General features: G+C 38.1%; 1 protein-coding gene across 1 annotated transcript in view; it reads right to left on the reverse strand.

Moving 5' to 3' along the window:
* Positions 1-13,424, reverse strand: part of LOC135475424 (nibrin-like) — a 42,190-nt gene that overhangs the window by 7,984 nt on the left and 20,782 nt on the right. The window contains exons 9-14 of the mRNA XM_064755312.1: positions 11,126-11,234; positions 9,861-9,915; positions 7,825-8,066; positions 6,677-7,397; positions 5,333-5,518; positions 935-1,048 (exon numbers count right to left, since the gene is read on the reverse strand). Coding sequence (XP_064611382.1) covers positions 935-1,048; positions 5,333-5,518; positions 6,677-7,397; positions 7,825-8,066; positions 9,861-9,915; positions 11,126-11,234 — 1,427 coding nt within the window. The remainder of the gene's footprint in view (positions 1-934; positions 1,049-5,332; positions 5,519-6,676; positions 7,398-7,824; positions 8,067-9,860; positions 9,916-11,125; positions 11,235-13,424) is intronic.

Raw genomic sequence — 13,424 nt, forward strand, 5'->3', positions numbered from 1 at the left:
TCGTCTAACTCCTCTCTCGGGTTGTTGACATGAGGCTCTAGATCACTACCCCCTATACATCAGTCAATCAGCTCCAGAACTCACCTGTAGTGCCTCTGTACCACTGGTCTAACTCCTCTCTCGGGTTGTTGACATGAGGCTCTAGATCATTACCCCTTATACATCAGTCAATCAGCTCCAGAACTCACCTGTAGTGCCTTGATGTATCACTGATCTAACTCCTCTCTCAGGTTGTTGACATGAGGCTCTAGATCACTAACTCCTTACACATCAGTCAATCAGCTCCAGAATTCACCTGTAGTGCCTCTCTGTACAACTCATCTAACTCCTCTCTCGGGTTGTTGACATGAGGCTCTAGATCACTAACTCCTTACACATCAGTCAATCAGCTTCTGAACTCACCTGTAGTGCCTCTGTACCACTGGTCTAACTCCTTTCTCGGGTTGTTGACATGAGGCTCTAGATCACTAACTCCTTACACATCAGTCAATCAGCTCCAGAACTCACCTGTAGTGCCTCTCTGTACAACTCGTCTAACTCCTCTCTCGGGTTGTTGACATGAGGCTCTAGATCACTAACTCCTTACACATCAGTCAATCAGCTCCAGAACTCACCTGTAGTGCCTCTCTGTACAACTCGTCTAACTCCCTCTCTCGGGTTGTTGACATGAGGCTCTAGATCACTAACTCCTTACACATCAGTCAATCAGCTTCTGAACTCACCTGTAGTGCCTCTGTACCACTGGTCTAACTCCTTTCTCGGGTTGTTGACATGAGGCTCTAGATCACTAACTCCTTACACATCAGTCAATCAGCTCCAGAACTCACCTGTAGTGCCTCTCTGTACAACTCGTCTAACTCCTCTCTCGGGTTGTTGACATGAGGCTCTAGATCACTAACTCCTTGCACATCAGTCAATCAGCTTCTGAACTCACCTGTAGTGCCTCGCTGTACCACTGATCTAACTCCTCTCTCGGGTTGTTGACATGAGGCTCTAGATCACTACCCCCAATGATCTGAGGTAAGCTTCCACATCCTACATGCTGACTCTAAAAAGTAAAACCAATTTTGTTTCTGTTATTCATGTGATTGTTGCCTAACTCCATACTCATACTCCATACTCATACTTAGGGTAATCCACTCGCCTTTGGAACGCTAATATCTATTTGATTGGTGTTTTATGCCGTACTCAAGAATATTTCACTTATACGATACCGGCCAGCATTATGATGGAAGGAAACCGAGCAGAGCCTGGGGAAAATCCACTACCATCCACAGGTTGTTGACAGGCCTTCCCATATACGGGGTGAGTTAATAATGACCTTTTTCACATGAAGTGTTCTTCCACCAACATAAGGCTGCTTGTTGTCGCTGACCCCTCCATCAGTGAGACCAAAGGAATGTAGATACATCCCATGTCCTTTGCCGGTTTTGAACCAGTATCTTGTGTGTTCCTCCGATCAGACAGCATTTTTACTCCACAACAACATCTGGCTTTCTCCACATTTCTGCAGGTGAAAGCCATTTAACTTATACAGCTAACTTTCTCATTGAGCAAATTCACAATATGGATATGTGCTAACCATGCCCATCATAAAAACACCAATCCCAAGTTACAAATCACACATGTAGCATTGACTAGTATATGCATCTAAGAAAAGTACATTATGACTCAGCCAGTTGAGAGGCTGTTTAAATATTTACAAAATCTGGCGTGTCAAATATAAAGAAGATAACAGGTCAATCAGGTATCATGAAAAATTGCCTCACCATATTATAAAATTACTTCAATACAGTAAAACCCTAGCACTGGACCTTCAAAACCGCAAACAGATGCTTTTACGTTCTCTGAATCGATTTTGATCGTTTAAAACATCGAAAACATCGAAAAAAAATATCAAGTTTGGTGATCAAACATCAGAAAATTTACTCCAGTACAATTAAGCCACTGTTAACCTTGTGACGTTCGCTGAAGGCATGTGCGGCTTCTCTGTGTACTACACTGACCACACGGAGACAATCGCTATACTTTTACAGCTAATTTCGTGATTATTCCATGCCTAAGTGTGTCCAGGGTACTGGAGAGTTACATACATCGTCTAAAAATGACACAGATTGAGAAAATATAGACCAGATCTCATAAAAAAACACTCTTTGATTACTGAGGACTTGATCGTAGTCGTACGAGACTTGCTAATTCAGCCATGCCTACTAAAATAATAGGCCAATGGATGATGCTCATATCCCCCTAAAAAGGGGGCTGTCTCTATTCAATATAATTCAAGCTTTATTTATTTTTGGCGGTGATAATTTTTTAAACCATAAAAGATCAGCATGATTGTTATTTTCACCTTCTTGAGCGACAGACTGTTCTTGTCACTGCAAGTTACAATCATCTGGCCCGACTGCACGGATCCTTGTGTCGCAGCCGGCAGGCCTATCGCTTGACTAAAAAATTATAATCTGTGGACTGCAAAACCGTAACAAATTGCCCAAAATCGGCCATTGTATCACATAGTTGCTATGCTGTACACACTTTTCCAGGATCTTATACAACTTCGATATCTTTCAAAATATTTGTTGTAAATCTGTTTTAAGGGACCTGTGTGACTCAGTTAGTTGGGGCGCTAGCGCAGTGTAATGACCCAGGAGTTTCTCACCAATGCAGTCGCTGTGAGTTCAAGTCCAGCTCATGCTCTGCCCAGTTTCCACCCACCATAATGCTGGCCGCCGTTGTATAAGTGAAATATTCTTGAGTACAGCATAAAACACCTGTCATATAAATTAATAAATAAATAAACCTGTTTTACATGTATTTATATGATTTTCAGGGTACTAATTAAGAGTAGGGGTAATTATAGATTTAGTCATACGATAGCTTCAGGAAAAGCACCCAGTGGGCAGGTCTAATGAATGGATTTGTCAATGCTCTGCACTGTTTTTCAATACATGTTCCCGGCAATACATCTAATACGACATCACCCGACCATGTCTCAGCAGCTGACAAGACAGGCAGACGATCCAACATTAATGGGGTTATTTTTTTAGTGGAACATGTGAAAATAATATTTTTTTAAATGCTGTTTAAAATTTAGTATGAAAATAACTGTGTTGGGGTTCTATTTTATTATGAGTTTCTGTTGTATAGCACACAAAGTTATCAGCAGACATTATCCACAAGCTAAAAATCAAATGCTATCATAAAAATGGTTTGTTTCTGTAAACAAGCTGATGGGAAGAAAACTGGCAACATCATAATAGTGGTAATAATGTGTCAAAGAATATATTTTCTAAATTCAATTTTTAAGTAACACCTCTTGCTGCGTGGTGATTAACATAAAATCTGGCTAAATTGTCACAGGTGCAATAAGGACTGAAGTAATTAATGCTGTTACCACTTTTGGTAGACTGATGTCTATGAAGTTAATGATAGTGACAAAAAAAAAAAGCTAAAAAACACTGGCAGGAATTAACTAAAGTTGAACCACAGACAGGTAGATACTGTAAATCCCTTTTTATTCGTGGGCATAAACTTTCACGGATTCATGGGGATAAACTTTCGTGGATCTTAACAGAATTTTGGACAACTGATAAACGAAAATCAAACTTCAACACAGAAACATCAAGTAATAAAACAACTCGGGATTTGGTAAGAAGACACATTTGCAGGGATCAACTTTCGTGGATCTTAACAGAATTTTTGAACAACTGATAAACGAAAATCAAACTTCAACACAGAAACATCAAGTAATAAAACAACTCGGGATTTGGTAAGAAGACACATTCATGGGGATCAATTTAAGGTGGATTTTAACTCAAGCATTCAAGTAACAATGTTATCATTTAAACTTGTTTGTATCTGTAAGATATGACAAAAATTCTATACAATACAGTAACTTGATCAGACAAAGAAAGTTAATCCCCCTAAGCTATTAATCTTCTGAAGACTGTTAATCTTTGTATGACGAAGCCCTTACCTGCTGTGTGAGCAAATATTTGCATCACTCTGTGAGACGACGAAGGATTAAATGTGATATATATAAATCTCACTGTTTAATTCTCATGCATCAGCAGTGTGAGTGAACCTTTGAGTGAACTGTGACAGATCTGAGTAAAATTCTCAGAAATCATCATTATGAAAAGTTTGAAGGGCGGAAACCCCGTGAACAATGCATCGGGCGTGTCGGAAAGGTGATCTGACTGGAAGGCAAGTACAGTGGATAAAAAAACTGCTTCTCTTATCATATGTACATCTCATCACGTACACACGCCCAGTACAAATTGTCGATTTGTATGTCTCTAAACGTAGCAATTAATCAACAACTATGTCATTATGTGGCAATACTTAGACGGACCTAAGCCTCCTTAAAAGAAGGCAAGATTAACGATCAAGCTGGATTTGTGAAAGCCAGAATACATTCTAATTAACATGTTTGAAAAGGTATTTGAAGTGTAGTGCTTGTTAACGAATTTATAACTGTAACGTAAGCTGCATTAATAAATTACCTACAAGGGTTTTATAAGTTCGATGGTACTTATTTTGCAGAAATGTGTTTGCCGCGAATGTTAGTACCACACAAATAAAAAGGCATTTTTAAAAGACAATTTGGTAGATGTTTTCCACATATGTAAGACGCTTTGAAAACTGTGTGACATAGTTCCACAATACAGCATGTTTGTGACGTTATTCTTGACTTTATGTATATGTAATTTTTTCAATAATCGTTTATGACGTTCTAATTGTATTGTGATGTAATAATGTGGTTATGGGTAAAAATTACCACTGACTGGCCCCTGTAAATATAAACAGTCCACTGTACACCATTTGTATTTTTTTCAATTGTTTTAGTAAGCATTTATGACATTCTAATTGTATTGTGATGTAATAATGTGGTTACAGGTAAACACCACCAATGAATGGCTACTGTATATATGAACATTCCACAATACATCATTTATATTTTTTTAAATAAAGTCATTAGTCACATGATAATGATCCCGACATGTGGATCAAAAGCTTGTGAAACCTTATACAATGCAGAATTTAGATTTAAGAATGTCCATCTACAAGGTTCAGAGAAAATATGTGGAAAGTACTTCATGTCATGACAATTATGGTATGACAACAGAAATAATGAAATATGGTCATACCGACGATTTACTGCTGTCTGCATTATGTTACAGTAAAATCACGGTTTTCAATTACCTCTCACTCTTTTACAGTTGCACTTAACAATGCAATTATTTCTGTAGACGTCTTTCATTAAGATACTTATGACAGTACTATGTAACACAGGCAACTGTGCCAAATAGTCAAACAGTTCTGCATATACCTTTCTGAATTTTTTGAAGTTCCGCACTTTCTTGCCCTTCCACATGATGAAGCCCTCCTTGTCAGTAACATTTCTGGAGACAGGGTCAGTCCTATAAGGATGCCTCACCATGAGGGATTTAAACTCCACGAGAACCTGGGCAGTTACTTCCTCCTTCACAAAACCATCCGCTGCAAGTACCTGATCCTATTGTCAAAGGGAGACAACTCCGTCAATAATGAACAAATCAAATGGAACATTTGTACTGTTGACAGCAGTACTCTGCTAGGTCATACAGATTGGCAACGATTTGACTTTCTCTGTAAAAATTGAGGCATTATTTAACACGACAAACCATGAAAAAGTCAACACATTTTCTTCTTTTAATAAATACATGAAAACTGATGGCTTTAAAAAACTGGCAAACTGATTTCCATGAGCAGGTAAGTGCAGGTATGTAACTGAATAAAGCTCCAAAGTTACCATTAGGCAGTCTTGACAGCCAAGTCTAGAACACATCCACAGATACACAATAAAACAGATTTGGTATAGAGGTTACCAAGCAGCTTACCTGATGGAGACACAGTAATGCAAAAATTCAGCTCAATTTCCTAACAGTACAGAAACATTTAACTAAGCATGGACTGATACACAGAAGAGATCTGAAGGTAGTGAATTTTGCAATTTACAGTAATTAATACATATGCTGAGCATCAGCTATGGAACATTCCCTTCATGTTATTGTTATTTAACACGGATTCCAACACCCAAGAGAATTTTGTAATTTATGGTCAATAATATGAACATGTATATAAGCCGCAAAACCTTTGGCTCAATACAAGCAATATTTTTGAAGATACCACATTTACCTCGACGTTCCATTTAGCGTTACTGAACACGGATGCCAGGCTATATTTGGACATGACATAAGCTCCATCTATACTTAATATATGCGAACTAACAACGTACACAGCATGGTGCTTGTAAATGTGAAATGGCTGGATTATTTTGGGTGCATGTCGACACATTGATGTTCCACTGATGAAACACCACATTAGCACTGTACCACATAATTCAAGATTCTAGTCAGAGATTAGATAATGAATTTGACCCAGAGATGTGTGATGCTCAAGTTGAGCAAAATTTCACACATCTGAGCATCGAAAACAGTTTAATGTCATGTAAGCAATATTTGAGCAATATTGTGCCAACAACACAAAAACTGCCTCACCAACACTGAGTAAGTGGAGAATGGAAAAAAAGCCAGCAATAAAAGAAGTAAATAATGTAGTAAAAATGGGATTATACACACTGAATGCCATCTACTGAAGGTTTAGATGACAATGATCTCGGCAAAGGAAATACCTGTATGGGTAGCCGTGTGGTAAGGAAACCTGTGGGGACATCAGTGTCTTGTACGGCCAGTCTGTTCTCTGTCACCTCTTCAGCCTCATCCTTGCACACAACAGACTCTAGCTGATCTACATCTTCCTCTGCCACCTCTTCATCGTCCCCAGATCTCTTCACTCTCTTCTGCTGGGGTGCTGTCACCACATTATCATTTGCATCTTCCCTAAACAGTTCTGTCTCAGAGTCATCTCCTATTACAACAGATACAGGCTCTGATTTCACGTCGCCTAGCTCTCCTTGTGCGGATGTATGTTGGTAAGGTAGTTCTGGGTCTTCAGAGGAGCTTCGGTAACTCAGCTTCCTGCCACCAGGTGTCTTCATCTCTACGGGTCTTGATTCAGGGTCCGAGTCAGACACACGTCCTGGCCCTTCACTGTCTGAAACTTGTACACGACCTCCTGCACCATAACTGTCCACCTCAGTGTCCTGTACCAAAATTTTCCCTCTATTTCTCCTGCCAGGTCGCACAAATGTTCCCTGGTCATCTGATGAACTGCCAGTACTATCTGCTTCTCTGCCCATATGTTTCCTTCTGATGCCTTGTGGAGTTGTCTCCCCCTGCACTGTCCCTTCAGGCTTTTCAGACTTTACTCTTACTGTACATGATATGTCTGGGCTTATTCTTGCTGATTTTGGATCGGGCATTGAGTGGCTGTCATCGTCAGTACCCCGGGCTCTGAAGAATTAAATCATACACATTCTCAGAATACATATACAACTTCAAACAATGTATTCATGAAGCATTCAAGAAAATTACTGTTGACTGCGGCCTGAGATCATTTCTTTTTTTTAATTCACTAAAAATAAAAAACAAGAAACATTCAGCCACCAGATCTGGGTCACCAGATTTTTTTTTATATTTATTACTATATCTGTTAAAACCATTACAACAAATTACATAATAGGGATCTGTGTACTTCTCTATTTATACAAATACAATTACTGTATTTCACTTGTAATTATCAGAATTTTTCAAGTCGGACATATTGCGAAGTCTCATTAACTGTTCAGAACTTCAGGGCACGCATGCGTGTCTGAACATGCATTTTCACACTTTAGGTACTATAAAGCAAACACTCTTTACTTGACCTTGCCTATCGTACCTCTTTCTTGGAATACTTGCTGGAGTGAGAATATCCCCGACTGGCTTGGTATCCACACTGAAGTCTCCTGCATCATTCACTCCTGTAAGAATATCCCCAACTGGCTTGGTATCCACACTGAAGTCTCCTGTATCCTTCGCTCCTGCAGAAGTATGGCCATCCTGACTATCCTCAGTCTTTGTTTCCATTTTCACCACAACTTTACCATCTTCATGCCTGGGGGCGACTGCTGTAGCCCTTGACTGAAATCATACGTGTACATTTATTACATTTAATAAATGATCTATGAGCCCATTTAAATGGGATATTGATACACACACGTTTTTTAGTCATAATTTCAGGACACCAGCAAATTTTTTAAATTTTTACACAGAGGTCGTAAGTACATATATGAAGTTATAAAGGAAAAGATCTGGAAAATCAAAACAGGCATTAAACAGACCACTTAACACTATGTATAAATATACTTTTCATTTATTTATTTTGATTTTTCATAGAATTTTTGAAAAGAGTTAAAGGCGCTCAAACATTTGAATTCTAGGGTGGGCTTTATGGACCATACTATTAGAGTTTAGGAACTCTCTTTACTTCTTAGTAAAAAGATTACTGAAATAATGTTCCCAGACATCCCTTCCTTCTGGTGAACATAAGAAAAAAAAATAGGTGACGTGACAACAGAGTACATATACATGTATACTGTTAGTCTAGCTCCGAAACCACTATAGTATTCAAATATCTGAATGCCTTTCAACACTCTTAAAAATAACTGGAAGCATTTTTATGCACAGTTTTCAGTTGTCTGTATGATGAGCCTTACTTCATATTTTAGCTTTAAACAATCAAGGAACTAAATTAATTTTCCCCCAGATTTGATTGCACGTACCTTATACGTATCTGGAGTATTTAAGGGAGATTACAGGACCAGGGTTTCATAGAAGTCGTTTTTTCATTTTCATGTGCTGATTACTCTTTCCATTGAAATCGAGTTGTTATTATTATTTGGGGGGGGGGGGGGAGTGGCGATTGGGCAGAGAGGCGGTTGTTTCCAAGGACAGTTTAAGGTACCAAAATTGAATCTTTCTGTACTTTACCATCCATGATTAACTGAAGTACTTATCATTGCCTATACGGCCTCCAGCTAGCCGCCTATATGATATTACAAACTGGTAATATTACAAACTGGTAAATGAAAACTGGAGACAAAATTGCAACCTGCATACATGGTTCCATGGTGTATTCTTTTTGCCTTGGAAGGGGGTGTTACTAATAGTGCCACCACACATCAGGGGAAGGAACCAGGCAGACTGTGCTATTATAGTGTCGTGCTATTATAGTGTCAAAAACAATTATCTGAAGCTGAAGAATTTGGTAAAATTTATTCCTAAGCTTTGGCAGATTACTGAATGCTGTTTGTCTTATTTAATATCATAAGTCCATTCACTTGACAACTGCAGTTGGCTGTGAATATTTCAATATAAGGGAGATAACTCTCAACATAAAGCAGTTGTTTCATGGAACTTTGGAGAGATTCAAATGTAAAAAGTATCTTAATTAAATAAATATAGTCAGCAATTGAGTCTTTTACTCAGTCGACAGACTGAATACCAACCCATTCAAATGGCTTCTAACAACCCCTTCACACGTCTGAGAATATGAGCACGAAAAGCATAGAGTATGAAAACAAACCCTGTATAACACAAACTGGCCAGTCCAGTTGTGCAGTTCTATCACTTTTACTCAAACGACTCTGCAAAGAGGCTGGATTTTTGTGACAGAAACTAAGTGCAGATTAATAATGAAGAAATCATTATTACACAGTTATCATTATTAAACAGTACACAGTTCAGGATCCACCATTTTATGCAAATACGCAACCTTTTGTGTTACAGGTAGTTTGCAAGAATGCATTGAAATAAACAAAATGTTTTTAATTTGCTACATGAAAAGATATGATAAATGTTGGGTTTTTTTTTTTGTTATTGAATATTCATTATAAAAACTTTGACCATCAATCTTGGGTCATCAATCGCTTGTACCTGCACACCAACCAGCTGTCTACTCCGACCTGTCTTCCGTCTTTCCATCTGTGACCTGCAGAAGAGAACAATGAGTTAATGACAGAATTATCTTATGAAAGAAGCTATACAGATGTACAGATATCTTATGAAAGAAGCTATACAGATGTACAGATATCTTATGAAAGAAGCTATACAGATGTACAGATATCTTATGAAAGAAGCTATACAGATGTACAGATATCTTATGAAAGAAGCTATACAGATGTACCTGACCATCATGAAAACTTCTTATCCTATTTTTAAGGAAAAATGGAAATACATGTACATAAATGAAAAACAATATTCTGTATGGTAAAGGCATTTCTTTGTTGACGGCTTTTACAAGTACTGTATGTAGGCAGCTTTGGAGTTTTACGTCGTACTTAATAATTTTTCAGTCCTATGCCAATGAGGACCTGTCTGTAGATTTCTGTAACGCCGGGCCCTACGGCACAACGTGTCTGGTTTCCTGTCTGGTGATTTACAGCATGTTTTGGTTTCAATGTTTGGTTAAACAAAAAAATCAGAGTAAATCCATTATGGGTGCATAATATAATCTATTTTCCTGTTTCTATTTCCATGATAAACAAAATTCTTAAAAAAAAAAAATATAGAAAAAAACTCAAAGATTCAATATCCTTAACTCCTTAAGTAATTAGGTGTTGAGCCCAGGAATATCAACCAATACAAAAGCAGTATTCTTTTTGCTGCAGACAGTAAGTCACATATCTAATTCTACTGACTAAATACTGAAAGGTAGGCCCACATGGTACAGCTACATTACTTCATCATTGTTCAGAAATCAAATAAAGCAAAGTATTTCATGGCGAAAATTGAATATAAAGTTACTGGTCTGATATTTTGTACGTGCACTCTGTGCATGCGGACAATCAGATAACAAAGCCTACGTGCACTGCTGCAAAAATACATGCACACATGTACCCTTTAATTATGAACCCTGAGCTTCAAAACTACACTGGGACAAACCCAACTCTTGTGACTTCTTTCAGCTTTATTTACATGTAGAAATTGGAGGGCATGCAATACCAATTTGGCCTGATGGAGTTTTTATGGATAACAATTTCTGGACTGATAAAATTTTTTGGTGTAGCAAAGCAGGCAAATTTCAAGCAGTTATTTGAAATACATATCATGTGGTTGCTTCAATTTAGTAAAACCTGAAGAAAACGACATTACTGAAACACACAAGTCAATTCACAGGTAGGAAAACAGTTATTACTTACTGTTTTTTCTGTGAGAAAGGCTCTGTGTTAGGGACAAGTACATCAGGATCCTGGGAGAAGGGTCGTTCTGACAAGCTCTGTGATGGGAGTGCCAAGCCCAGCTCTTGCACTACAAACATACCCAGTAACAGCATTTTAATATTACGGTATATATATATATACACACGCAAGGACAGGTAAACGTTCAATTTCAATTCTAAGTATTCGTTTTGTTTATGGCGGTCAGTGTCTGTCTTGATCAGAAGCTCAACTGGATTCATGTTTATTCATTGATTTATTTATTTGATTGGTGTTTTACGCCGTACTCAAGAATATTTCACTTATACGACGGCAGCCAGCATTATGGTGGGTGGAAACCGGGCACAGCCCGGGGGAGATTAATGTTTATAACACACAACAAATACAATTTACTACAACATCAGGCAAATGTTCAAATGGCCAATCAGTTCCTTCTTCCATTGTTGTAATTTAAGTCCTTCACAAATAATGGAAACCAATGTTTACGATGACAGCTATATAAATGATAAATGACGTAAAATTTCGCCCGAAAAACAACATTTTAAGAGGCAAATCAATGTCATAAAATATTACTTTTAGTGTTGATTTTGCCAGTGGAATAGCACTCTACCTTACACACACACACCTCAAAACACCTTTGTAAGATAAGTATACAGAACTGTAAGAATCAGGGGAAATGTGGAATTCTGTCAATTTGGTCAAATGTGAGGTCATTTATAGACTCACTTGGACATGTGGAAAATAGGCTGTATCATCTTGGGGTCATGTATCAACATCATTGGGGAGTTTATAAAGTTTCAGTCTCAAACTTATGCTGATTTTTTAAAAAATCCAAGTAGAAATCTTTAATAGGAGCCAATTCCTGGTGATTAAGCTACAGTGAACTACCCTGTATTTGATTGTTGATTTATTGTCATATCAACCCCAGAGTGCCAAACTTAAACCACCAATGTTGTGCAAGTTGCCAAAAAGCATTCCTACATGTGGCATACAGAAATGCAGAGCACATTTTGGGAAGGCGAGTGGTCTTCAGTGAAAGTGTATGTTAAAAGTCCCCATGAGCATCATTGGTCGCTTTATGTCATCTATCTTAGGTCGGACGAAGAGTGAGAGAACCCAGAAAATTCCCAGTCCAAGGCTGGGCTAGAACTCGTACCTTGTCTGTCCAAAGAATAAAAGGGCAGGCACTTCCGTTTAGCTACGATGGTAAAGTGCTGGACAATATTTATTTATTGTAACATAATGTAGCATTTATGAGCCTGGGGGAAACACAAAACCATCCGCAGGTTGCTGGCATACCTCCCCACTTACAGCCGGAGAGGAAGCCAGCATGAGCTGGACTTGAACTCACAGCGACCGCATTGGTGAGAGGCTCCTGGGTCATTACGCTACGCTAGACATCGACCTTAACTGCCGTTAAACAGAATACAGAGTTAAAAAACTCAAAAGTATGCTGTAAGCAGGAGAAAAACTTAATATATTTCAGTTAAACTCAGTTCTGACTTTGTGTGAAATATGTGGAGCGCAGAACGTCATTATCTGTTTTATCTTAGAGTTTTGAGTATGTCTTCGCACCACGCTCTCCCGACAATATGACAATCATCCCAAAACATTATCTCCTCCAACTTGTACATCAGCTACGGTTTTCTTTTCTATAATCCAACAGAAGTCCCCATCTACAGATGCTCATGTCTTCGCCAATCCCACACATCCACTTCTGATGACAGTGAAGTTTACAACCCCATGTTATACTTTCTGTTACATATATCAACAATCCGTGCACTAAGGGCTCTAACATTTCATAAGCCATATGTTTTCTTTGTTTTAAAAGTATCAAGTTTTATCCTGTTTGAAGGAAAAATTTGTACATAGAACTGTCATGTATACGTACTGTTTTTCATAATGTTGTTTGATTGATCTTAACAAGGAAATAGTTTTAATTAAAATATTAATCATTAATTACATTTGACATTCTTTGTTTATGTATTACGTCACTCATATAAACAGTTGACTGGACAGAACCTGGATTTCACTGCTCCGAAGCGCAAACTCTACTGACTGACTAATAATGCATATGTTTTATGTGGTGGGACATAGATATTAATATTATTTTGTCTTATTCATTCTATAGGGCCAAAATTAAAATATTATATGTTTGATGTTATGAGACCCTTCAAAAAGGCCCCGAAAGAAATTCTTCAATATCTTTCCAGATACAAAATTTCCTCCCTGACTGTTAAGCAACGCTGGTCTTACAGCGCCTCGACGGGTATACCATATC

Source organism: Liolophura sinensis, chromosome 9, assembly GCF_032854445.1.
Source record: "Liolophura sinensis isolate JHLJ2023 chromosome 9, CUHK_Ljap_v2, whole genome shotgun sequence".
Taxonomy (NCBI): domain Eukaryota; kingdom Metazoa; phylum Mollusca; class Polyplacophora; order Chitonida; family Chitonidae; genus Liolophura; species Liolophura sinensis.